Source organism: Podarcis bocagei (genome assembly GCF_964188305.1).
Source record: "Podarcis bocagei genome assembly, chromosome: 12".
NCBI lineage: Eukaryota > Metazoa > Chordata > Lepidosauria > Squamata > Lacertidae > Podarcis > Podarcis bocagei.
In genome coordinates, this window is record NC_138137.1 from 9,701,519 (window position 1) to 9,728,144 (window position 26,626).

The window sequence follows — 26,626 nt, forward strand, 5'->3', positions numbered from 1 at the left end:
ATTTTTACGACAAGTTTTCTGTCGATCCTACCAATGTATGTAACACTTTGCAATAGCTTTTTCAACTAAATTATAAACTTTCCCCATTCTTTATTAAAGAGGTCCTCTTCCTGGTTTCTAATTCTGCCTGTAAGCTTTGCCATCGCGGCGTCGTTCATCAGTTTTGTCTGCCCCTCTTCTTTGGTGGGAGTCGTAGACCCTTAGGATCATCTAGTCCAACCCCCTGCAAAACACAGTCAGTCACAGCCTAAGCAGCCTGGCTCCATCAGTGGTGAATTTCTGTATAAGCTAAGCAAAGTCCCTTATTTGGGCTGCTGATCCCTTATTTTCGAGGCTGCTGGTCCCTTATTTTCAAATCTGTAAGTTGACAGCTGTGCACCCAGCTCCCAGGCGCTGCGCTGGAAGGCGGAGACGCGTCGGCGGAACTGGGGAAAGCTTCATATTCGCTTTCGCTTTCGCCGAAAGGAAACACGCTGCCTGCGAGGAAGCGCCCCTTTCCCCGAAATGACGTTGCGGGGGCGGGGCTGGCCCGCGGCTTGCGCTTCTTCTGCGCCCACCCGCGCGCGCCTTCGCAGGATGGCTGGCTTTGCTGATGCGCAGCAGCTGAGCGGCGGCAGCTCCCGCTTTGGCCGGGCGCGCGCGCCTTAAAGCAGCGAGGAGCGCCGCGCGCCGCCTTGCCTGGGGGGCCGCCGGGTTATTTCCAGTCCAGGAAGAAAGGAAGGAGAGGCGCGTCTTTTTGCATAAACGTATGTATATGCATGCGCGCACGGGGCATGTTTTGTGTTTAGCAAACGAACTGGCCCCAAAATCGGAAGCAGCGTTTCCTTGCGCGGGTGTGTTGTCCCGGGGCAATGGAAGCAATTGGTTTGCATGGCTTCCGCCTCTCCCCTCGTCACTTTTTAAATTTTTGCCACGTAAACCCTAATCCTGCACGCCCATTGTTAGGGTGGGAGAAATGTTTGGGGTTTGCGTTTCCTTGGGTTGCAGGATTCGCGTAAGAGCTGAGCCTCAGGGTGCAATCCTTTTCGAGATTAAGTTCCCTGGAGCTCCCTGGTAATTGGTTTAATTTCTGTGCGGAAATGCACAGCCAACAGCTGTGAGTCATGGGCGGCAGGGAAGTTCAGTCGGGTTTTAAGTATAACTAGAGGGCAAGCAAACAAGCGGACCAAAGGAATCGGGCATGGTCCCACAGGTTTCTTTGGGTGTTTCTGCAGGGCTGGAGTGGCTAAAACCTGCTGCTTTTCACATATTTGTTGGACTACAACTCCCATCATCCATGACCACTGGCCAGGACTGATGGGAATTGGAGTCCAACATAATCCGGCGAGCGAAAGATTAGGCCCTTGCCTTGCAGAAAAGTGGCTGGCAGTTGCCTCATTGATCGCCAGCGTAGGTTGTAAGAAGCATAACTTCCTGCACTGCCGGGTCAAATTTTTTTTGCCTCCTGCTTTGAAAGGCACACACTGAGAGAGAACAGATCTGGGTATTGTTACAGGATCACACTTGAGAGAACATGTCCTCTTCAGACCTAGACTGTTTTTTCTTTCAACTTGGATTGAAACTGGTTTGGAGGCGTATGCATTGAAACAGTATTTCGGTTCCACTTGTGTAGTCTGCTCTCCAAAACCAGAGTAAAAGGAAGTGTGTACACATCCTTCGTAGGAAAATGAACATAAACGTTGGTGGTGACGTCTGACCCAATTGACTAATGTTGGTGGCTTGGCTATTTCAGAATAGTTGTCCTGGAAATAAAAAAATAAGTATGAGAGCTTCGACCAACCCTCGTGCTTGCAAACTACCAGAAGCTGGTCCAGGAAAAATGAAGTGCCCCTTTTAGACTATCCACAGTAGTTGGTTTCTGTGCAACTTTGTGAAGCCTCTGAGTTGGCCTTTGTTGGGGAGGGGGCATTGAAAGTCTGTTGAGAACTGAGAAGTTGCTAGCACGCTAAATGCAGTTTTCAAAGAAGGATGGAGGGCATTTTGAAAACTAGCATGGAATCTGGTGTCTTTTGAAAAGGCTGTCACGTTTACTGTAGGCCAGAGCTCATTTTATGAGACGCATGAAGTAGTCATTAAAGATATGTTGTTGTTGTTGTTGTTGTTGTTGTTGTTTAGTTGTTTAGTCATGTCCGACTCTTCGTGACCCCATGGACCAGAGTACGCCAGGCACTTCTGTCTTCCACTGCCTCCTGCAGTTTGGTCAAACTCATGCTGGTAGTTTGGTCAAACTCATGCTGGTATAGATACAGTTCCACAGTATTCTGTCTCTAGTCTGTACCATGTCCGTTAGAAATTAAATGTTACCTGCATCACCAATTCCATTGCATGTCATACGCTTTTCCTTGAGGAAAACAGGGCAGAGAGGCAACTTCTCCTTTCTCTTTAGATTTTGCAAGAGTTTTGCTTCCCTGAACCCTCCTTTCTGAAATCGTAAGGCATGTTACAGAAGTTGTTCCCTTTCCCCCATCCTTGAATTCCCTTTGTTGTTCCTTTGAACCTTGACTGGGCCGTGTTTTGCAAGTGCAAAGTATGACTTCCAAAGAAGAAAAGACTATACATTTATTTTAATAGCGAACATTTTAACCAGCCTAGAAATAGTAGTGGTGTGATTGTTATCAAGTCAACATTTTAAAAAACCCCTCTGCTTTTCTTGCACTCAGAACAATTACCTAAACCTTTCTGGCAACTTTTAAAGATTTGTAAGTAAAGCTGTTTCCAAAAAAGATTGACTGCTTAGGACAGTCAATCCTGTTTAAGATATGTTTTTCTCAAGGGCTTTGGTTTTGAATTTGGAACAGCCTTTCTTCAAGCGGAGATGAACTTGGAATTTTTTTATTTGCATTTTATAGCACCATTATAAAAACTGAAAAACTAGAGTGCATGTTTGGAGAGTTGGCTTCTTTTAGACCAAGTTAGTTTAGCTCTTTAATAATTGCATTAGCAATGTGTTCCTGTATAGAAGCAACTGGGAATCCTTGGCATTGCTGCAGAAAAAAAATGTTGCCAATAACAAAGCAGTAAAAATCTTCATTGGAAAACAAGCAGTCAAGCCAAACAATGTTAGTAACCATTCGCTGGATCCTCCAGGGATTGAATATTATCTAAGATTTGGCATGGAAGTGGAAAACCGCACAGTTTTGTTCCTACTTGTTGTTTGCAGGCAGATTGTTCTTATCTAAAGCAAGGGCATTTTGAAAAATGTTACGGTTGTCTTTACTGCTTTAGTTTAAAGTGCGATAGCACTGTCCAGAAGCCGCCTACCATACTGACCTTTTAGTCAACCAACAAGCCTGAAGCAAACCAATGTTAACTGCTTTATACTGTGAAGAATCAAGTTCCCTTAATATACAGGTGACTTAAACACCCAGCAATAAAAGATAGTGGGAGAGGATTTACCCCAGCAAATTATTTCTCAAAATTACAAATACCCGAATACAGACCGTCATTTACCCTTGCTGGATTCAACGTGCTACCATCTGCCTTATTGCAGGGCAGATTCGAGGGTAAACCATACACGGAATGAGTTTGCCCCTGCGGCTTGAGGGAGGTAGAAACTCTCTCTCATGTCTTGTTACACTGCCGTTTCTACGGGGATATACTCTCGGTATTTATCACTCGTGTTATACAAAAATCTCCAAATGGGTCCGAACTTCAATGTCTAAAACTCCTGGTAGAGGACAAGGATCTAGAGATCGCGCTAAGGGTGGCCAAATTGTGTGCGACTGCCATAAAACTTAGGGAACAAGCTGTACTACTAAAATGATTAAGGTTTTAAATGACAATTTTCGGTTATATTTTAGTGATCAAGATTTAATATATATATTTTTAACTGCCGCTATATCTGTATTGTCTCTGTTAGACCCAGTTGCAATTCAGTGTATTCCTGTTGCGTTTTATGATTTTCCTGATATTGTAAGTGAGCCACTTTCATGTTCTTGCAACTTCATTTTTTGCTACTTCTTACATCAGTCCATGCCCAGAAGGAAGTTTTGACTATGCCCTGGGTCCTTTTATGTTTTCCTTCCCTCCCCTTAAATTCCCTTACGATTCTCACGCAAATTCTATTTTTTTAAAAAAAGTTTTTTATTGAAGTTTCACAAATTATATAATAACAAACAAGACAATAATAAAAACAAAGAAAGAAACAAAAACAAGTATAATTTCAATCCCTTATTTTCTTGTAACTTACTTCCCCGACTTCCTCATACCTCCCCTTTCTGTATTCCAATTTCCAATTATTAATTCAGCAAATCCTCTCCCTTGTTATCCATTTAAATTTTTAGACTTTCTTTTCTTTTTACTTTATCATTACAGCTAGAAACCACATAATTTCTAAACCCACGTCATTCTAACATTCAATAATTTTACAATGTTTCCTAAGATAGTCCTTAAATTTCTTCCAGTCTTCTTCCACTGTCTCTCTTCCCTGGTCTCGGATTCTGCCGATCATCTCTGCCAGTCCTCTCACGCAAATTCTATGTGGGATGGTTGAACAGGACAGAAGTTTCAGCTTTCTGCTGGCCCCTGCTTTCATTTGAATGTGTGGATAAATAAGGGCTAACCAATAAATTTCCAAAGACAGAGTGGGGTTGAGCAAGATTACTGTAGCACTTAATTCACATTGCATAGCTGTTTGCAGTAGCAGAATGTCTTGTGTAAGATAAAGAACTGCTGTGTCTCAAGCTGCTTTTGAGAATCTCAGTTTCCATGTAGCGTGAAGGGCTGTTGATTGAGAAATGTGGCAAAGGTCTACATAAATGGCTGGTACTGTTCTTTGGATCCCGTTTGTGCAAGTTTTCTTAAATTATATTCCCGGTTTTCTTCATGCAGAATTTGCATTACCCTGGCACATAATTACCGTATTTTTTGCACCATAACACTCACTTTCTTCCTCCTAGAAAGTAAGGGGAAATGTCTGTGCGTGTTATGGAGGGAATGCCTACGGGTGGCATTCCTACGGATTTTCCTCCTCTAAAAACTACGTGCGTGTTATGGTCGGGTGCGTGTTATAGAGCAAAAAATACGGTATATTGGCGCTGGTTCATCTGAAATATTTTCCAAATCCTCCTTTGGAGAGGGTTGTACAGTTAAAAATAAAAATAAAACAACTGAACAAAAGCCTGCCAGAGTAAAATGCACAATTGTGTGTAAACAAGCACATCAGAGTGACAATATAATCATGGATGTGGTGAACAGAGGGCGCGATCTTCTTCCTCGCAGACTCTCCAATTGTCCCTGTTTCTGATTTGATCCCGGAATGTCCCGCTTTTCCTTAGGTTGTGCCTATTTTCACTGGAGAAATTGTAGGAGGGTATGGAGTCATCCACCCCCCACCCAAACCATCTGAAGGGAATCCTGTATAGGGAAGTTTAAAAAAAAAGTTTCATGTTTTATGATGTTTCTCTATATGTTTCACGCTGCCCAGAGTGGCTGGGGCAACTCAGTAAGATGTAAATAATAAAATTATCATTATGTTATGGGACATCCCTATTTTCGTCGGAGAAATGTTGGGCGGTATGTCCTCGTTGCGGCTCCTGGTGAAATTCAGGCCAAGCAAATTGTTTTCTGAAGCAGATAAACATGTATTTTTTATTGGGCTCTGCTTGGGTTTGAGCTATGGAGAAGCCCCCTTGGGATCACAAATATAAAATAAATTGAATGACACTAGCAACATCAAAATGGAAAACTTTGGATCACATAGATGAATTTTGTTTAGACGCCATGTGGAAAGGACCTTCACATTACTCATTTCCTAGTAATTTTCTGTTGAAGGGGATGAGGGGCAGTATATGTTGTTGCTGTTGTTTACTACTCGGAAGGGTAGTGGAAACTCTTTCTTGCCCCTGACCTTACGGCTGCCTTATGAGGACTGTGGGCAGTTGTCATTTTGTATTTTAACTTAGATGGGTGGGTTGCTTAATGTATTAATATTTTGCAAAACCTCAAATGCTAGAGCAGTGTGTCTCAGTACATCTAGTCCAGACTTCTGCTCTGTCCTAAGGGTGTAATGGAAATGGTTCAAATGTTTGAAAAGGGTGTGTGGTAAAATCCTCACCAAACTTTGTCAGTTCAGAATGCATTGGTTTGCAAATAGGATGCAGATACTGTCATTTGCCAGTGCAAGGCTTAGAAAAAGCGAAGTCTTGCTCTCTCTCTTCTCCAAAATGTGTAGTGTCCAACTCCCTCAAAATGTATTTTGTCTAGTTAGGTTTTTGCCTCTATCTTCAGTGTATTTTATTTTGTTGCTATGGTTAGTGGCTGTTGCAAATGAAAGTTCTTCTGATCTGATCTCGTGTCCAACTGCAGAAAGAGAACAGTTGCAGGTTTGTTTGAAGCACAGGAGGAAGATTTTTAAGGGTTAAGAACTTTGCCCCATCCCAGGATGTGCTACAACAGCAGCAAGAGTCTTGATAGCACAAGGATGGAAGAACGAGGAAATCCCAATGGCAAGAAAAATTGATGAGCTACGCAGAGCTTGCTAAATTGACATACAAATTGCGGGACAAGGACAACTGTGACTTTAAGGAAGAATGGGAGCTTTTTACACATTATCTAAAAAGACAACAAAATGAACTGGACTCCTTGGCAGGTTTCGAGTAAACATACACAAATTTATTGGTTGATAACATGTTAGATAGATAATGTAAGGATATGTATAATTTTTTCACATGCAGAGAATAATATGTGCTGAGAAGTCAGAGAGAGGAGCTGAGGGAATAATGAATATGATATGTTTTGAAATTTTGTTATGCTGAAATTGCTAATAAAAATATTGTTTGTTTTTTTAAAAAGAACTTTGCCTCAGGATGAGAACAGAAATCACGCGATGGCGGCAGCGGGAGGCCCCATTAGCTAAAGTGGTACCCTGGTTAAGAACGGACCTCCAGAACGAATTAAGTTCGTAACCAGAGGTACCACTGTACAGGCAACATACGAAAAAGTTGCATGACTGTGTTGCTAATACGTATCAATAAATATTGGTTCTTTTGCCTTTGGAAGCACCCTTCCTCACAGCTTCCTGCTTTCTCCCAGACTCCACCCTCCCACCCTAATTCCCACCCAGGGCTCAGTGCAGCCACAAAAAGTGCTGCTAGGAGAAGGGTTGCTGTGGGCATCACCCTAGTTTCCCCCTCCGGGTTTGCTTTTTATGGGCAAGCCCCGGGGTGGATGGAGTCCCATTAAACAGTCAGCTGCCCTCTCCACACCCAGTTCCAGGTGCAGTAGGTTTGGTGAGTTTGCCAGGGGCAAACCCTTCACAATAATATTTATTAATTTTTATACAAAAGCATAACAAAAAAGAGAATAAACAATAATAAGAAAAAGAAAGAATATGAAACATAAAATACTTCAAACTTCCCATATATCACCACATAAACTAAAACTTAATTAGTTAATTAAGATCCATCTTCATAAACACATTACTTGACTTCCTCTAATCTCTTCCATCTGAATTCCCTTGTAATTAAATGTAGCAGTTTCCAATATCATTATTTCATAAAACAATATTACAGTCATAATCAAATTTCCTAACTTTTCTTATCGTACTTTTTCTTATTTATTTATTTAATCCTAATTTAATCCTAATTAATTCTTTCAAGTGGTTACATATCTTTACTATTACAATATTTATTCAAATAGTCTTTAAATTTCTTCCAATCTTCTTGGTGTTCCTCTTCTTTCTGGTCACGGATTCTCCCGGTGAGATCAGCCAGCTCCATAAACTCCATCATCTTCATCTCCACTCACAGTTCTTCTCCTGCCTCTGTCTCCTTCTCGTCCAGCCTGTAGTGATGAATTGTGTTCTGCCATCCGTTTCCCAGAGGATAGTGAAATATCTGCAAGGGTCCTCCTTGAACTCACAAATGAACTTTATTTTCCATATTTGAGAGTTTGAAGCAGGCATGTAAATAGCCATTGGCCTGACAACCTGTGGTGACTAAGGCCATAACCAGATGTCGTCTTGATAAGCTGAGAAACGAGCTAGTCTTTTGTCCCTTCATTCCTCCCTTTGTGGTATGAACAACCAAACCAGAAAGCCTTCCATTCAAGGCTGAAAACTATAGTTGCCAGCTTTGGAACAAGCCATGATATTATACACAACTTCAAGCCTTCCTTTAATAGCGTGGCTTGTTCTGAAGTTGGTATCCATAGTTTCTTGGTTTTGACAATATGGAAACACTGTTTAATTACAGGCTTCCTAGTTTAATTGTGGCTTGTAAAGAAAATGCTTGTTCGTATATTGGCTTATTAAGCGGAGAGATTATTGTTTTACCATTCTTGGAGCTGGTTCAGACAGGCAGGGAAACTTGACAAAGGCTCCCCTCCATGTTTAGGCTACAAATAACTAACACAGGTAAGCACAGACAAGGTGGGCCAGTGATATTTCTTCTTGTATGCTGGCAAAAAACACACCCAACTGTGCACTTTTTAGCAAGGTGATTTAAGATTCTGATAGCTTTCCAGGCTGACATTCTGTTACGATAAATCCTGAAAGCACGATATTTAGATTGTCCTCCCCTTGTTTTGCTGGGAACAAACAAAAATAAATCCAGCAACCATTTCATTATATTTTGGGTGTCTGGTATTTCAGCAACCTCTTTCTACGTAGCTCCCAAGACAGAGTGATTTTATTTTATTTTTAAGGAAACAGCTCAAGATGTTTCCATGCACCTTTGGCAGCTAGTCCTAAGGAGAGCCTTCACTTTTGCCATTCACTGTTGAACTTCACTTTTGCCATCTTGCACCAGTAGTAGAGAGTGATGCCCATTCTGTGCAAAGGGGTATTATGGTCCCACACCTCCCTGTTGAAAAAAACCTGTTGTATATCACAGTTGAGACCACAGGTGCTTTTATTGAATTTGCTACTTGCCAAGTGGCAAGTAGTTAATTAGGTCCTTCCATTCTGGTTTCTGTGGTGCTGGGCACAGGGAGCAGTTCTATATACTGTATGCACCAAAGTATGGTTTCAGGGATCCATGATGATCAACTTGCAGATGCTGAAGGCTGAAGGAGTGGAAATGATGTTATCATTGCACCATGAGATCCTTGACTACTGTAATTCGCTCTACGCGGGGCTGCCCTTGAAGCTGTCCCAGAAACTGCAGCGGGTGCAGAATGCTGCAGCGAGACTCCTCACGGGGTCCCTGCCATGGGAGCATATTCACCCAGTGCTTTTCCAGCTGCACTGGCTCCCGGTGGAGTACAGGGTCAGATTTAAGGTGCTGGTTTTGACTTTTAAAGCCCTTCACGTCCTAGGACCCTTGTATCTACGGGACCGCCTCTCCTGGTATGCCCCATGGAGGACCTTAAGGTCCATAAATAGCAAAACTCTAGAGGTCCCGGGCCCTAAGGAAGTTAGATTAGCCTCAGCGAGAGCCAGGGCCTTTTCAACACTGGCTCCAGCCTGGTGGAACGCTCTGTCTCATGAGACCAGGGCCCTGCGGGATCTGATTTCTTTCCGCAGGGCCTGTAAGACAGAGTTGTTCTGCCTGGTCTTTGGCTTGGAGTCAATTTGATTCCCTCTCCCTCTTTCTTTTTTCCTTTCTCCTCCTGTGAAGAGGCTGCATCTTAATGTTTTAATGTTGTATTTTAATCTTGTTTTTTAATTTGTATTTTAATCAACCTATTTTTATTATTGGTTGTTAGCCACCCTGAGCCCAGTCTTGGCTGGGGAGGGTGGGGTATAAATAAATTTTATTATTATTATTATTATTATTATTATTATTATTATTATTATTATTCCTACCCTACAGGCTTTGAGATAAACAGAGAGATCTGGTGAAACTCACCAGAAAAATAAGAAATCAAGATAGCACACTTTTTATAAAATAATGAAAATGGTTTTTGAATATTTACAAATAAACTGTAAACCGTTAAGAACATCGGCAGGATTATTGTAATAACTTGCAGTTTTATAAGAGTGTATATTTAAAGTAGATGAATAAATCAGTAAATTAAGTTAATTTGGCATATGCAGAAAATATAAAACATAAATTTAAGGAACCACAGAAAGGGGAAAGGAAGTCGAGTTTTGAAATGTTAAAATGATTGTAAAATTATTGAAATGTATAAAACTTAAAATCATTATTATTATTATTATTATTATTATTATTATTAAAAAAAGAGATAGAGAGATGAGCCCTATAACTTACGGTACTTTGACTTGTGCCTGTGTGGTTGACAGTTCTCTGAGAACAGCACCAAAGGGGTCTCTGGAGGAGCAAATTCTGATTACTCTCCATTTTAATTCAAAATAAGAAAAAGGAGAATATGTATCTCTTACCCTTTACACAAATGTTTCCTTTATCTTATTACTTTGATGCATTTGCATCTTTGGATCCCTTTTGATTCTACGTGCTTCCTGTTCAGAGTTTAAGTTACAATATATCTCTGGTTAATTGGGAAGCAGCTGTTGAAGGAAAAACATCCCAGTTATAAATTATGGGGGTGAAAAGAGGGGTATAATATTTGAACTGGGCACTATAAGCCTGTGGTGGTGAGCGTTATCTGATAATTGTCCAAGTGTGTACCTTATACGATATGTTAGTTGAGTTAGAATATTATTATTTTTCCTTAACGAACATTTTTGTCTCTATTGAGAGAGAGAGAAGCCTTTGTTTTGGGCAATTAGTCTGAGAAAGGAGGGAACAATCTTAGCTAGAAAGCAGATGGTTTCGAGGTCATTATTCTGAGACTGGGTGGAATTTGCGTTGTGGTTTTGATAAGGAAGGTTGAAAGATTTCGGGATGAAAGTGAAGAAGAACCAGAGAAGGTAGAGAATGTTGGTGGAAGTCATAAATTTAAGAATGACTCATTTTGATGAGGGTTAAAATTGTGCAGGAGTGTTACAAAAGAGAACAATTTGGAGCGTAGCTGGAGATTTGAAATGAGAAGAGTTGTATTATGGAAAATACGTAAAAACAAAGACTTCAAAGACTTCTGATTGCTTCTCTCTCTCTCTCTCTCTCTCTCTCTCTCTCTCTCTGGATGTTCTCTTACAACTTTTAGCTCACATTTGTGTTTCTCCATTGATATTTTTCTTGCTATGGCCTCAGTCAGTTCCATGGAGGCAAGCTGGCTTTAAGTGTTGAAGACTGTTGTTGTTTAGTCGTTTAGTTGTGTCCGACTCTTCGTGACTCCATGGACCAGAGCACACCAGGCACTCCTGTCTTCCACTGCCTCCCGCAGTTTGGTCAAACTCATGCTGGTAGCTTCAAGAACATTCTCCAACCATCTCGTCCTCTGTCGTCCCCTTCTCCTTGTGCCCTCCATCTTTCCCAACATCAGGGTCTTTTCCAGGGAGTCTTCTCTTCTCATGAGGTGGCCAAAGTATTGGAGCCTCAGCTTCAGGATCTGTCCTTCCAGTGAGCACTCAGGGCTGATTTCCTTAAGAATGGATACGTTTGTTCTTCTTGCAATCCATGGGACTCTCAAGAGTCTCCTCCAGCACCATAATTCAAAAGCATCAATTCTTTGGCAATCAACCCTCTTTATGGTCCAGCTCTCACTTCCATACATCACTACTGGGAAAACCATAGCTTTAACTATACGGACCTTTGTTGGCAAGGTGATGTCTCTGCTTTTTAAGATGCATTTTCTGTCCTTCCAGTTAGCACTCAGGGCTGATTTCCTTAAGAATGGATATGTTTGATTTTCTTGGATGAAGATCCTAGTTGAAGACTAGGCCTGTGCTTTTGAAGTGGCCTCATAGATGTTGGCTTTTCTTAGCGTTTTTCCTTCTTTGATCGGCTTTTGATTTTTCTAATCCTTGTGGATTATTTTTGCTCAGGAGTCTTGTAGTAGAAACCAATCGTCCGCAGCAGGTCTGGCAGATATGGACGCATTATTCCCTAAAGTCCCAGAGTCTATCCCAATATTAGGGACACACATATATGCTAAATCCCATTTAATTTTTCCTGTATTTTTTAATTACCTTTATAATGCAGATTTTTAAAATTTCTTTTTAGTGCTATTGCTTTTAACTGGACTGGAGGAAGAGGGTGCTAAGAAAATAACTGCTTTCTTGCGTACTTGAAGCAGCTAATACAAAGCCTTATATCTTATTTAGTTCTTGTAGTAGCCCCATTGTAATTGCGTTGTTTATTTATCCTTGCACTCATTTTTATACATTGTGCTTATTTTGTATCATGCTTTCACTTGTAAATGAATACTTACCATTTTTCACCTTTTGTCAGTTATTTTTAATCACTTTTTTGTTTATTTTGGAGTGCTTCTGGCTGTTTTGGTCACTGTTTATATGCTCACTAGGCAAAATTAATATTTTTTTGAATTTAGAAATTGTTTTCCAGTTCCTTGTACAGTGTGAGGAAGTCTGTTGGAACCAAATTCAGTGTTTTGCTGCAAATAAAAGGACAGAGTTCTCTCCCCCCCCCCTTTACACCAATGTTTCATCTCTAAAGCCCATATTAAGGCAATCCCTTTACTAGCCCAACCAAAATATTGCAAAATAGCATCCAGTCTTTTGAGTACTCCGGAACTCTTTATCAGACTAGATGGTAAACACAGCAAAAAAGTAGGGAAGGAAAAAGGTGTGTATGTGTGTGGGTGTGTGTGTGCATTTACCGCATTTTTCGCTCTGTAAGACGCACCAGACCACAAGACGCACCTAGTTTTTGGAGGAGGAAAACAAGAAAAAAAAATTCTGAATCTCAGAAGCCAGAACAGCAAGAGGGATCACTGTGCAGTGAAAGCAGCAGTCCCTCTTGCTGTTCTGGCTTCTGGGATAGCTGCGCAGCCTGCATTCGCTCCATAAGACGCACACACATTTCCCCTTACTTTTTAGGAGGGAAAAAGGGAGTCTTATAGAGCAAAAAATACGGTATGTCTGCACCTTCTAAGAGTCTTAAGGCGAGAGGAGGAGAGAGCAGGTAGGTCTTTTAGGTGCTACAGAGGTGGCAGCGAGGAAAAGACTGGTTGTGATAGGAAAATAATGAATTTGGTTGCTTTAACAGCTGAATCCTAAACTGAAGTAAGAGGCTTGTTATACCACCTGAGGGCAGGGCTTTATTTTCCAAGGAAACATTTCATTCAACTGCTAGGCGCAGTTGTCCTTGTTGGTTTCTTTTGACTTGGCAAACCATCTAATATTAATTTTCACCTTTGCTAATATGAAGATTGCCTTAGCTCAAAAACAGGAAGGAAACCATGGAGGACTCTCTGTGCTTTGCTTAAGGATCACGACAGTCCTGGGCAATAGCTGTTAATTTTGTAGCCCCAGAGATGGGGAATTTACCCCATTGTTACTCTTCTCATTCGCAGCAACCTGAAACTTGCATAGCACCTAAAGGGCCTCATATCATTGCCTGCGACTTCCTCTCTCCCTCAGTCTTAAGAACCTTATAAGACGCAGACGGGGATAAAGGTTTTATCACCAGATAGGCATTTTGAGTCTCCCTGCCCCATCTTCTTGCTTTGCTTACCATCTGTCTGGATGGGAGAGTTCTGCAGAGCTCAAAGGGTTGCATGTTACTTTGTGATATTTTGTTTGGGTTAATAAAGGCATTACATTAATATGGACTTTGGGATTCTTCTTATGTGCCAAACTTTTTGACCTCTAAAATTGTATGTATAAAATGTTTCCTCTGCCAAACTTTCTGATCTCTAAAATTGTATTTATAAAATGTTTCCTCCTCCCACCCCCTTAATAATTTGGGCGGTGGCGGTAGAAGACAGATGCAATTAAAATAAGAGGCGAAAACAAACCAGAGTTGGAGAGGGCAGGTTTCTGCTCAGCTCCTGCTACAAAAGGCTTCCTTCCTGTGACACCTTGTGTCCTTTTATGTTGGATCTAGATCCAATGTTTCCCAAACTTGGGCCTGTTTTGGTCTCCATCATCCCTAGCTAGCAGGACCAGTGTTCAGGGAGGACGGGGGTTGCAGTCCAAAACCGGCTGGAGACCCAAGTTTGGGAAACGCTGGTCTAGATAGTCCCGATAATACTTCAGCTTATCATTGATGGTAGAAGCACTTTATTGGTGTTTAAATATATGCGGTGTTGGTTAAGTAACTGAAAATGCTCTCGTGCTGTGGGGTAAGGGAAATATTTTGTGCTGTCTCTCAGAGCATATTTATTTCCTCTTTGTCAGAATGGATCCCTTCAGCTTTGGGGACCCCAGTAGTTACGCCGAGTTCTTGAGAGTGCAAGGGAATCAAGACTTCAAAAATGGAAACTATGCTCTTGCCATCAGAAAGTATGACGAAGCACTAAACGTACTGGTCTATTTACACAAAGCAGTAAGGTAAGCTCTTTCTTAGAGAACTGTGAACTGTCTAGCGCTAGCTTCTAGACTTGAGCTTTCCTTCTGTGAAGCTACTGAACTTGGATTCCAGTCACCAAGTTATCTGTGATCTTTGCAGTAATTATTTGCCGTTTTCCTTACACTCTTTATTCAACTTTTCATAGCAGTGTTCTGTTGGGATTTAATAAAGGGAATGCATAAGGTATAACAATTCCCCCCTCTACTCTATTTCTCTGTAGAGGAAGGGAGGCGGGAATCTGTTCATGTGTTCTGTAAAACTATAAAGCTGTTTCTCTTGACGCAACTACATTTCACATTCTCATCTTTTAGTTTTTCCCAACGGCGAGAAGTGGCAGTTTTACTCTGCAACCGATCAAATGCCTTTTACAACTTAAATAAATGGAGAGAAGCCTTCTGCTCAGCAAGACAGTGCCTCCAGTGGAATCCAGCTTACGTTAAGGTATTCTGTACTCTACGTAGAGGCTGAGTGGCCATCTGTCATGGATGAGATTCGTGCAAGATGACCCTGAGAGTCCCTTACCAGGGCCGTCTTAAGCATACGTGGCTCCGTGGTGCAAAGATCTGTCTCCCACCCTGTTTCCTAGAGTTGTTGACCTTTTCCCAAGCCTCTGCGCGGATTGCTCTCCTCCCGTGGGGGCTTGGGAAGGAAGCTGCACATCCTCCAGCCATATGGTTGACGGGGAGCAGCTGGTGGGCGTGGAGGAGGGAAAGGGGAGGCTGCCGGCAAAGCTGCACAGCTCCCCCACTCACTGGGGCGCCCCTGAGAGGCCAATGCCCTGGCGCAGCGCGTCAGTAAACCCAATAGGAAAGACGGCTCTGTCCCTTACAACTCTGTAGTTCTATGATTCTCTAAGCCTAGGTTGCAGGTTTGTTGTTTTTTTAATTAAAAGATAAAATAAGGATTAAGAGTTCGGAATATAAGATATTTTGAAGCAATATGTGGTTTGACTCTTAAACAGAGAGATTTCAAGACCGGAAATGCAAGGATTGAGCGCTGACATTAAAGGAGCTTAAAGCTTGAAGAACTTTGGATTTGCATTTGCTTGTTAAATTTTGTTGTATTCGGAAGCTCCACGTTTTGGCTTGCAAGTCACTTTTACTTAATAGGAACATAAACTTATTTGCGGAGCAGCTGTTGGCTCAGAACAGCGTTCCCGTTCAGAAATTTATTTATTTAATTTCTGCACCACCCTTCATCCGAGGCTCACAGGATGGCTTTCAATATAAAAACACAAAAAACATGGTGCTTAAATAAAATATTGCTGACAACAGAAATAAGATTTGTATCCAAGTTAAAAAAAGCCACACCATAGGAAGAAACAAAAGCAATCACCCTCCCGTAGTTGAGAAGGCCATAATAAACCAAATGAATGTTTAATTTTATCATGTTTGTTAATATCTGAGTATATATTCTGAGTAAAACATAGTGCCCATTGTATTTGGTGCAAAAGTGTTTCAACCCTGCCATTTTAAATGTATTTACTGCTAGGTTATTCTGTTCTTATATTGAAATGTTGCTATTAATAATAATAATAATAATAAATTTTATTTATATCCCGCCCTCCCCAGCTGAGCCGGGCTCAGGGCGGCTAACAACAACCAAATAACAGTCAAATAATAACACATTCTAAAAATATTTCATTATAAAAATTAGTTAAAATCAAATTGATGGCAACCGATTAAACAAAATTCAAAATTAAATGTCTGTTAGCCTTCACATATATTCCTGAAGTGAAAGACTGACTCTTGGGATCTTTCTTTCTTTCTTAGGGGTACTATAGAGCTGGCTACTCCCTGATTAAATTGAGACAGCCTCTCGATGCTGTTAAAACGTTTTATCAAGGTTTAGACTATCTCCATGGTTCATCAGATGTGGCTCAAATTTCTGATTTTATAGTCGGTATCTTCTCAAGTGTTAACGGTAAGTGATAATGTGAGATTTTGTCTTCATTAAACTGTCACAATTAGGACAGGATGGGGGCAGCTGATGGCTGGTGAGTGCCTGAAATGAATGGCCTCATTTGCAAATCACAGTAAACCGTAGTCTGAAAGAAACTATGGATTACCATGAATGAGCAGCATCCAAGTGGTTCACTACTCCCTTTGCTGAGCTGAGTAACAAACTCTGGAGTGGATGTGTAAACCAACTCTTGTAGTTTATTTCTCTCCAAATAAGCTATAAGCAATAGACCAAGAAAGAAACTTGGCTGCTTCTTGTGTTTTGTTCAGAGATAAACAAACCACTACACTGGTTTGCACCCAGCACTAAGCCAGCCAATCCATGGTGTGTGTGTTTTTTACAGGCTTAGTGCGTCATAACTGAGCAGCAGGCAGCAGCGGGCTTCTCATTCGCAGTCATTTATAATGTGTTTCAGAGTATTGCTTACAATGATGTGCAAACCAGGTCATTGTCCACAATCATCCTTATAGTGTAACCTTTGCAAAATGGATTTGTGACCTCGGGCTGGTGGGTAAAATGTCTGCAATGCTAGGTTAAAACGGCAAGATCTTTGCCCTGACCCAGCGAGGGAGTTAGCCACGTAGAAGCGGCTTCAGGGAGCAGATGGAAGAACCATGCTTGCAGTGCGCTTTCAGGCGCACGATGTCTGGTGGTTCTCTTTGCACGACGTGGTGGGCATAGGAAGGAACCTGTGCTCCAATCCCTATGCCCAGATTCTGCACATTTGGCATTGCCCCCTGCTATATCTGCAGGTGGGTGACAATGTTTTTCAGCGCTTCCCTATGTTGAAAACTCATTACAGACAGAAAGCCAAGAGCAGGAAAAGAACGAAATTACCCCCGCCGACTGCGTTAGTTTTCTGTTTGTATAAATTTTGGTGCATTGGAAACCTGCAGGCTGAAATGATGTAGCCCATTCTACCACTACAACATTCTGCCATCAACTTCCTACCTCATTCTGTTGCTTGCATAGATCAGCTGAAGGGAGCCCTAGGGAGAGAGCATTGGTGATTGTGCAGTTTGTTTTCTCTGTTGTGTAAAGGCTTTTCCCCTTCCTTGTTGATGCCATGAGGGGATTTCCTAAGTTGGAAGAGCACAAACTGTAAATGATGATGATGATGATGAAGGTTATGCAGGCTTAAGCCTCTCTTGTTTCGTGTTGCCCCCCTTTAGATGAGAGCCAGTGTGGTGTAGTGGTTAAGAGCGGTAGTCTTGTAAGCTGGGGAACCGGGTTCGCGTCTCCGCTCCTCCACATGCCGCTGCTGGGTGACCTTGGGCCAGTCACACTTCTGTGAAGTCTCTCAGCCCCACTCACCTCACAGAGTGTTTGTTGTGGGGGAGGAAGGGAAAGGAGAATGTTAGCCGCTTTGAGACTCCTTAAAGGAAGTGAAAGGCGGGATATCAAATCCAAACTCTTCTTCTTCTTCTAGATGAAAGGACTATTACCCCACATTTATTATCCGTCTGTAAAAAAATTGTGAGCGATAATTTCACGCCACCAATTTGGCAACAGGTGATTGAAAAGCTGGCCAGAAAAGGACTGTGGCAGGTAGGCATCTTATCGTTGTAAATAATGACATCTTTTTTTCTCCTGAGCTCAGGCTGGCTTTTCAAAACCTGTATGACAGTAGGTGATCGCAGGTTCTGGAATCTGTCTGCTTCGACGTTTCAGCCCTGTGATTGCATAGCCCAACTTAGAATTGGGATAAGCTGACGTGAATTGTAGGTGTGCTTCCTTAATTTGTAAGCTTAGCACAGTTTTTGGTGTAGTGTTCATTATTTTTGCTCACACCTTTTAAAGAAGGAAAAAGAGAGACAGACCATGTAGGTAACAGTAAGCCAAACTACAGTGGTGCCCCGCAAGACGAATGCCTCGCAAAACGGAAAACTCGCTAGACGAAAGAGTTTTCCGTTTTGGAGGTGCTTCGCAAAACGAATCTCCTATGGGCTTGCTTCGCAAGACGAAAATGTCTTGCGTGTTCCTGCGGGTTTTTTTCCCTCCCCCCCCTTTTTTCTAAGCTGCTTATCCGCTTATCTGATAAGCCGATAAGCCGCTAATAGCGCTAATCCGCTAATCAATGGGCTTGCTTCGCAAGACTAAACAACCGCTAGACGAAGAGACTCACAGAACGGATTCTTTTCGTCTTGCGAGGCACCACTGTATGGCTTGCTGTGAATAGGCAAGCATTGGGAGAAAACCACAGCCATTGCAGTCGTTCTCTGCTCCTGCTGCCATGCTACTGGGAGCTCAGCCATGGCTTGGCTTCATGTTATGTCTGAGCATTGTCTTGTGGTCTATCTCACTCCAAACAAACCACAATGGCAAGCCAAGGACAAAACTTGGTGGCTTGTTGAAGTGAGACCCAATGACGAGGCCAGAACAGTAAACCAAACTGGTTTAGCTCTCAGCAGCTAAACCAGTAGCATGAGCAGGAAAAGACAACCACTGCAGTTTTCTCCACGTTGGCAGGTCATAGTGCAGCAAAAAGCACTTTCTTTACTTCCAACGCTGTTTCATGGATGTTTAGGTAATTACATTCTTGCAGCCTGATGCAATAGTAACCTGTGTTGATAAGCAAAAAGAAGCAAATACCCGCTGCTCATCTAATACACATGTGGTGGTTCTTAACTCTCACCTTTCTACTGATGCCAATAATCTCTGAGGAAGCAATACTGAATTCAGTTGTCCCTTCCTTCCCCCAGCAAGTGAACACTTCTGTCTCATTCAACAGTAACAAGGTGTAATCTTTGGTGATTCCGGAAAAGCAAAATTTTAAGGTATTGGTGTTTATTCACTAACAGTAGCACCTAGACAGAGAAAATAGAATCAGAATACAGCCAGATATATTTCCTTTTCACGCTTTCCATAGTTTCAAAGAATTGTTCTTGTTAGCAAAAGCACCAGGTGTCGCTGTGATCTGAAAAAGATGTGAGGTCTACATGCATTTGAAGTTCTAACGAAAAAATCTTTTCCCTCACTCCCTAGTCTTGCCTAGTGTTGGCTGCTGAGAAAGACCGGTTGCCAAGGAATCTGCAAGTGACCAATTTATCACTAAGAGAGCTGTTTGAGGTTTGTCGAAATCTTCCAGTAGAAATCCTTTACTGGGGCCTGGGTGAATGGAATTAGGAAATGGATTTCACCAGAGGGCTTGCATGAATGGCAGGTAACATAGGTAACGAATATATGTTGTACAAACTAAAGGGTATAAGAGGAGCCTCCATGCAGTCCAGCAAACTTAAAAAAAAACAACCCAAATCCATTACTAGCTTGCTTTAACAGACTTGTCTATTTCCCTTAATTGTGGGTGGACGTGGATAACAGGGTTTTAGTTTGTTTATTTAAGGCAAACATGGTGCTTAAATAAAATACTACTGTCAACAGAAATAAAATTTGTATCCAAGTTATGCTGCCTAATCATCAGCATTTCTATGTGGTGGGGATTTTATCATAATACATTGGTGCCTCGCAAGACGAAAAGAATCCGTTCTGTGATTCTCTTCGTCTAGCGGTTTTTTCGTCTTGCGAAGCAAGCCCATTGAAGGATAAGCGGATTAGCGCTATTAGCGGCTTTTAGCGGCTTATCTGCTGATCGGATCAGCTGATAAGCGGCTTAGCGGCTTAGAAAAAGGGGGGAGGGAAAAAACCCAGCAGGAACTCGCAAGACATTGTCGTCTTGCGAAGCAAGCCCATAGGAAATTCGTTTTGCGAAGCACCTCCAAAACGGAAAACTCTTTCGTCTAGCGAGTTTTCCGTCTTGCGAGGCATTCGTCTTGCGGGGCACCACTGTACAGTGATGATGGAGGATTGAGATTTTATGTGCACCAAGTGACCAGAGCCTTATACATGTATTCTTTGTTTCTCTTGAACCAGAAATATGTTCTCTTTGGCCAGTATGAAAAAATGGAAAGGGTGCCCAAACTGGTGGAGTGGCTTGTCTCCCTCGGAGCAAATATAAGAAGTGTTGGAACCTATCCTCTTCATGCTATCATCATGCTTTGTATCAAAGCAAGTAAGTGCTTAAAAAAAATCAAATCAAAATAAATGATGTCCTGAATGGTGCTGCAGGTAATTTGGAGATGAATTTTATATGCAAAACGTAAAGCTATGGTCCTATGAAAATAGTGAGAGATGTACAATATAGGCTGGCCAGCCTTTGGATGGGGGGACACTTGTTGGGGGCAGCGTAGAAGTAGCTATGTTATAAAGTCTGGTATTTTCCCTTCCTCAGTATATTAAGAGTATCTGTAAACTGGTCTTACTGGGATGCGGGTGACGCTGTGGGTTAAACCACAGAGCCCAGGGCTTGCTGATCAGAAGGTCGGTGGTTCGAATCCCTGCGAGGGGGTGAGCTCCCATTGCTCGGTCCCAGCTCCTGCCAACCTAGCAGTTCGAAAGCACATCAAAGTGCAAGTAGATAAAGAGGTATCACTCTGGCGGGAAGGTAAATGGTGTGTCCGTGCGCTGCTCTGGTTCGCCAGAAGCGGCTTAGTCATGCTGGCCACATGACCCGGAAGCTGTACGCCGGCTCCCTTGGCAAATAAAGCGAGATGAGCACCACAACCCCAGAGTCGGTCAGGACTGGACCTAATGGTCAGGGGTCCCTTTACCTTTACCGTAAACTGGTCTTAAAGAGAAAACTAAGCCCAAAGCAGGGAGGAGCTGTAAAAATACTGTACCGTCAAACTAGAGTTGGCACCATTTCATATTCTGGACTTGATTTGTGCCACGTGTGCCAAGAACATTGGCTATCCCTGCCCTGCAAGGTTCTTTGCTATACACCAACTAGACTAGATAAAGCCAAGCAGGGAAAATAAATTATATTGCAAAGATATATCCTATCCTTTTTATGTATTCTGGAAAGGTTAAGCACAGTCTTCCTTAAATTGATGGTGTATTTCTTCTTTTTAATTATTTAGATGGAAACTACCTTTTCAGTTGGTTATTGAATTATGAGCCTGAACTGAAGGATCTTATCAACCAGCAAAATGAAGAGGGGGCCACAGTTCTCCACATTGTAGCATCTCATTCAGCTGGCTACCCTATGAAAAGTAAGTTTGTGTGTAAGTGTATGTGTGTGTGTTTAGGTAACCTGGTTTTTGGACAATACAGTGGTGCCCCGCAAGACGAATGCCTCGCAAGACGAAAAACCCGCTAGACGAAAGGGTTTTCCGTTTTTCGATGCGCTTCGCAAGACGAATTTCCCTATGGGCTTGCTTCGCAAGACGAAAACGTCTTGCGAGTCTTGCGATTTTTTTCGCCCCCCCCCTTTTCTAAGCCGCTAATACCCTTTTAGCCGCTAAGCTGCCCTGCCTTTAATAGCCGCTAAACCGCTAATAGCGCTAATCCGCTAAGCCGCTAATAGGGTTGCTTCGCAAGACGAAAAAACCGCTAGACGAAGAGACTCGCGGAACGGATTATTTTCGTCTTGCGAGACACCACTGTACACTATCTTGCTAGTTTAATTCTTGTTCTCCTATTCTTTTTACAGAAACCCTAGAAAGGGCTAACTCTGGCTAACATTGTGCTTTTAACAGAGACCGGCTTTTGTGTTGCTGCATTTTGAACAGAATACTCAGACTAGGAATCTGCTTTCCTTGAGACCATCTCTAGTGGACATATTCTCATAGAATTGTAGCATGATAGTTTCTGCAAGTTTTATTTTGCCCACGAGGTGGCAGTGGGAAAACAAATGTCTGTTCCAGCATCAAGAGTAGGCTTCTAATTCAGTAACAGTGCAATCCTAGGTTGATCTACTCAGAAATAAGCTCCATTGAGTTCAGTGGGGCTTACTCCTAGGTAAGTGGGTTGGCAGTAGTAAGCATCATCGTGTTAATGGAAGAGATTTTCCCAGAGCCACTTGGATGACCGAAAAGTTGGAATAACATGAGTAATAAATTCACTGCTGTCGCAGAAAGGGAATGAATAATGGGATAAAGACATGCTCAGGAAGGACTGTATTTAATTAATAGAACAATGGCTCTGGGCGTAGAAGGTCCCAGAATCAGTGGGGCCATCTAAACCTAGGAGTTCCATAAGATTGGAGCCACCATTGAAAAGCAATAATTTTGTGCTCCCAGTATTTTTGAAATAACGATTTGTATTGCTTTGCACTAGGGAGTGGGGGAAGCAGGTGTCTTGTTGGCTTCCTGTCTTGCAATCCTTTTTGAGATTGAAGGGGAGAAACTAAGCATCTATCTGTTCCATTTGAAAAATGCACCTATATTCCTCTTTAAAAAAAAAAAAAATTATCAGTCTAGTGGGCACCCAAAATGTGAATCCTCCACCATATATTTCTCAGCCCAAACTGGTGACCTGGGAACTTTTTGCAGTTTTTGTTATCCTCTTTTCCCTGTGTGACAGACCAGGCGTAGGTGAACGAGTGGAGTGTTTTGATGTTTCTGGCAAACATGGATTGCTGCAATCAGTTACTCATTGTTTGCTCTTTGGACCAGTTTCAGAACGGCTGCATACGAGCGCCACCCACTTCTCAGAGGTTCTTCCTTCCTGCAAGTGTCAAATCACAAAGCTGAACTCATGACATGAAGCCTGTTGTGATTCAAGTCAAGAATATTGCAGACTCCTTTTGTTTTGTATTTCAGATCTGATAGAAAACGTGGTGATGCTTCTGAACGCTGGGGTGGATCCAAAGATCTGTGATGCCCAGTCAAGGTCTGCTATGGATATCTTGAAAAAACACAAGAAGTTCAGGGTTATAGATATAATCAGCAAGCACAAGGAAAGATTTAATCTACACCAGGATGAGTCACCAGGTACTTCAGAGACAGGCCTGCTTGTTGAATTCAGTAATAACCCTCACTCGGCAAAAGTGTCCTCTTTGTTTTCTAGGTTGGGTCTCCCATCTGTTGTTGGACTACAACTCCCATCATTCATACCTAGCAGAACCAGTAGTCAGGGATGATGGGAACTGTAGTCCAAAAACAGCTGGAAACCCTGCTGTAGACATAACATTTAACCATTATTCAGGGACTGGACGTCATGATCATTCTTCTCCTCTCCATCTCTGTGTTAATTTCATCCATGTCCCGACTTCCCACCCCTAACCATGGTTTCCTGTTAGGTTTTTGCAAAGTGTTTTTGTCGCCAAAGCTTTGAAACTGGGCTTTGATACTGGAAACCCAAAGCTGCTACACTATGACAGCTATCAGTACCGGTGCAGAGCTGAGACAAGCATACATAGGCCGAGGAGATTTGTGCAGTCCTTCAGGCTTGTGTGCCTGCTACTGTACTAATAATATCTCACCAGTTGAGCGACAGGGATGCATGGCGACGTTGTTTTGGTTGATACATATAATTGTGTGTTGTTATGTGCTAGAGATGGAGCTTTCCCCTAAAGTTCTTTTGGGAAACTCTGGGGTTCCTCTGAAACTTTTCAGGTCATCTTCAGAAAGAAGATGCCAGACACTCTTCTCTGAAAGAATCTTGCTCACTCCTACAATTCACAACGGCTGAGAAATGTTGGGGGTGTATTCTAGAGCAGGGATGGCCCTCCAGATTTTTCAAGACTCCCGTCATCGCTGAGCAGTGGCTGGGGCAGATTGGAGTCTAAAAACTTCTGGAGAGGGACATGTTCCTCAGTCCTATTCCAGGGTATGCTCTTTGGTTATGGGCCCAGTGCTGAGGTCCAACAACTATCTACAGTGGTACCTCTAGCTACAAATGCCTCAGGTTACAAACTCCGCTAACCTGGAAGAACTCTACCTTGAGTTGAGAACTTTGCCCCAGGATGAGAATGGAAATCATGTGCCGGTGGTGCAGCAGCAGCAAGAGCAAAAGCACACCTCTAGTTAAGAACAGTTTCAGGTTAAGAACGGACCTTCAGAACGAATTAAGTTCGTAACTAGAGGTACCACTGTATTTGTTGTTTAGTCATGTCTGACTCTTCTTGACCCCATGGACCAGAGCACGCCAGGCACTCCTGTCTTCCACTGCCTCCCACAGTTTGGTCAAACTCAAGTTGGTAGTTTCAAGAACACTGTCCAACCATCTCATCCTCTGTTGTCCCCTTCTCCTTGTGCCCTCCATCTTTCCCAACATCAGGGTCTTTTCCAGGGAGTCTTCTCTTCTCATGAGGTGGCCAAAGTATTGGAGCCTTCAGGATCTGTCCTTCCAGTTAGCACTCAGGGCTGATTTCCTTAAGAATGGATAGGTTTGATCTTCTTGCAGTCCATGGGACTCTCAAGAGTCTCCTCCAGCACCATAATTCAAAAGCATCAATTCTTCGGCAATCAGCCTTCTTTATGGTCCAGCTCTCACTTCCATACATCACAGCTATCTATAGGCAACACAAAAGAGTTATGTGTCCAACAGAAAGAGTTATCCAAGAATGTTTCCTAGAATTTTCTACAGGATTTCCAAGGCACATTACCTTGATGTGTTCCTGAAGAGGAAAACCGTCCCATGGCATAGCAATTAAAAGCTGTAACCCTTTTTAAACGGCATGATTTTATAAGCATGATTATATGCATGAGGTATTGTCCCAGCTGCCTCTTTCAAGATGGTTACAGCGGAAGGTTTTGGATGACGGGAAAATTTGAAAACCACTGGTCTTTGGGAAATATATGGCTATTGGAAGCAGAAATGTTGGACCACTTTACTATTGATTTTTTTCCTTCATATCCCCTTATCATGGATTGCAGATCCATGAGCTCTGTTCCCGTCGAAAAAGGAAAGAGAGAAAATGTCTCAGAAAGGTTTTCAATGTTGTTCCCCACAGAGCAGACTGAAAGCACAGGCCCTGCAGACAACGTTGCCTTGCTTCATGATGCTTTTGAGCAGTTTGTGAGGTTTTGTCGTTCGGAAAAGAGAGTGCATAACATCGGTGTATTGAGGCATGAAAAAGTTCAGAGGCTTCTGAACCTGCTGAATTCAGTAAGAGGTAAATATTTTTTCATTCTCAGTATCTGATAGATGCCAGGGACATGTTTGAATCATTTCCGAAACACAAGGATGACTTGGAAACCAAGTAAAATGTTTGCTATAAAGACCAATCCTCCACTACTTAATATTTCTAGAACTTGAGCGTTCATGTTGCTTCATCTAAATAGCCAATTTTGGCAGTTGTTCAAGTCTTGCCGCCCCTTGCACCCCGCTGCTGTATGTAGGAAATTAGCACACCGGGGGATATTTTACATAGGAGCAGTTTGAAATACAATCCTCTGCTTGCTATCTACTTGAACGTTCTGAAGGCTGAATATTTACTAATCCATTTTAACTGCTTTGTTTTCCTGTCCTGATGTGCTCCATAAAACCCCAAACTGACAGCTGCATTCCTGATGCATGTCCACTTTCGGTCTTCGGAGGGATCAGCATATCAGATAGAAAGTCTTAATTGCAAAGCATTTATATTGTCCTCTAGGCGGCAAAAGTTGTCCAGTTGGATATTTTAATGTGCTGTGCAAACTGATTTTCTGTGAAAGGTAACCAACTGAGTCAAGGAGCATAGAGAATTGTATCACATCGTTGGATTAACGAAAGAAAAGCACTTGTTGTCGGGGGATGTAGCTCCTGCCTCACTTAGAAGCCTTTCAGTGCTTGCCAGAAAGTTTGATGTACCCTAGTGCTAGTTGGTGATCTATGGTTTGTAGCAAATAGGAGACACCAATGGAATCTTTCTGAGAAACAAAAGGGAAACAATGATGTATTTTCATTGCCTTCTTCCTGTCTTAAATAGAGAACTTGAAATGTCACATTGGCTATTTTGCAGGTTTATGGGGAGTTCAGTTTTTTCTTCCCTAGGTTTGTAGCTTTTTTAATAATGCACAACTGTGTTAAGTGTTTTGAGGAGGGCAATCAGTGCCCACCTTTGTATGTCAACGTATTCAGTTGGCATTTAAATAAGATAGAAGTTGTGACATATTACGGACAGAGCAAAAGGTGAAAGTGTTTTGGATTTTTCTAGAACAACGAAAAATTTCACCACGTCTAAATCAGATTAGAATTTCCAGTTTACATCCAGGCCTCCTCAAAAATAAGCCCCACTGGGTTTGATTCAGTGAGTATCTAGAAGAGATACATATACCACTCCCCCCCCCTCCGGACTACTTTCCTGGAAAGCGGGTTAAAGTAATTTGCAGTGGATTCTTGGGTTACGTTACCTTCGGGTTGCGAATGCTGCAAACCCAGAAGTGTATTCTTCAGGGTTTAGCCGCGCGTGCATGCGCAGAAGCGGCGCCTCTACTTGCTGATTTTTCGGGGTATGTACGGACCCCTGGAACGAATTACATTCATATCCAGCGGGTCCACTGTACCTCTTGTCTTTAATGTGCTCCACAAACACAGCACACTGTACATGCCAGCAGAAGCATAACAGTTGGAGGGAAACTTCCATACAACTAGGGAAAAAGCAGGTAAAATGCTACCTCTTTTAA

At 42.3% G+C, this 26,626-nt stretch overlaps 1 protein-coding gene across 1 annotated transcript in view; it reads left to right on the forward strand.

The window, feature by feature from the left end:
- Positions 1 to 556: 556 nt before the first annotated feature.
- Positions 557 to 26,626, forward strand: part of TRANK1 (tetratricopeptide repeat and ankyrin repeat containing 1) — a 50,262-nt gene continuing 24,192 nt past the window's right edge. Inside the window, exons 1-10 of the mRNA XM_081164250.1 lie at positions 557 to 746; positions 14,105 to 14,257; positions 14,588 to 14,717; positions 16,049 to 16,199; positions 17,668 to 17,786; positions 19,224 to 19,307; positions 20,109 to 20,247; positions 21,155 to 21,286; positions 22,838 to 23,008; positions 24,973 to 25,134. Of these exons, the coding sequence (XP_081020376.1) occupies positions 14,106 to 14,257; positions 14,588 to 14,717; positions 16,049 to 16,199; positions 17,668 to 17,786; positions 19,224 to 19,307; positions 20,109 to 20,247; positions 21,155 to 21,286; positions 22,838 to 23,008; positions 24,973 to 25,134 (1,240 nt within the window). The 5' untranslated portion in view covers positions 557 to 746; position 14,105. The remainder of the gene's footprint in view (positions 747 to 14,104; positions 14,258 to 14,587; positions 14,718 to 16,048; positions 16,200 to 17,667; positions 17,787 to 19,223; positions 19,308 to 20,108; positions 20,248 to 21,154; positions 21,287 to 22,837; positions 23,009 to 24,972; positions 25,135 to 26,626) is intronic.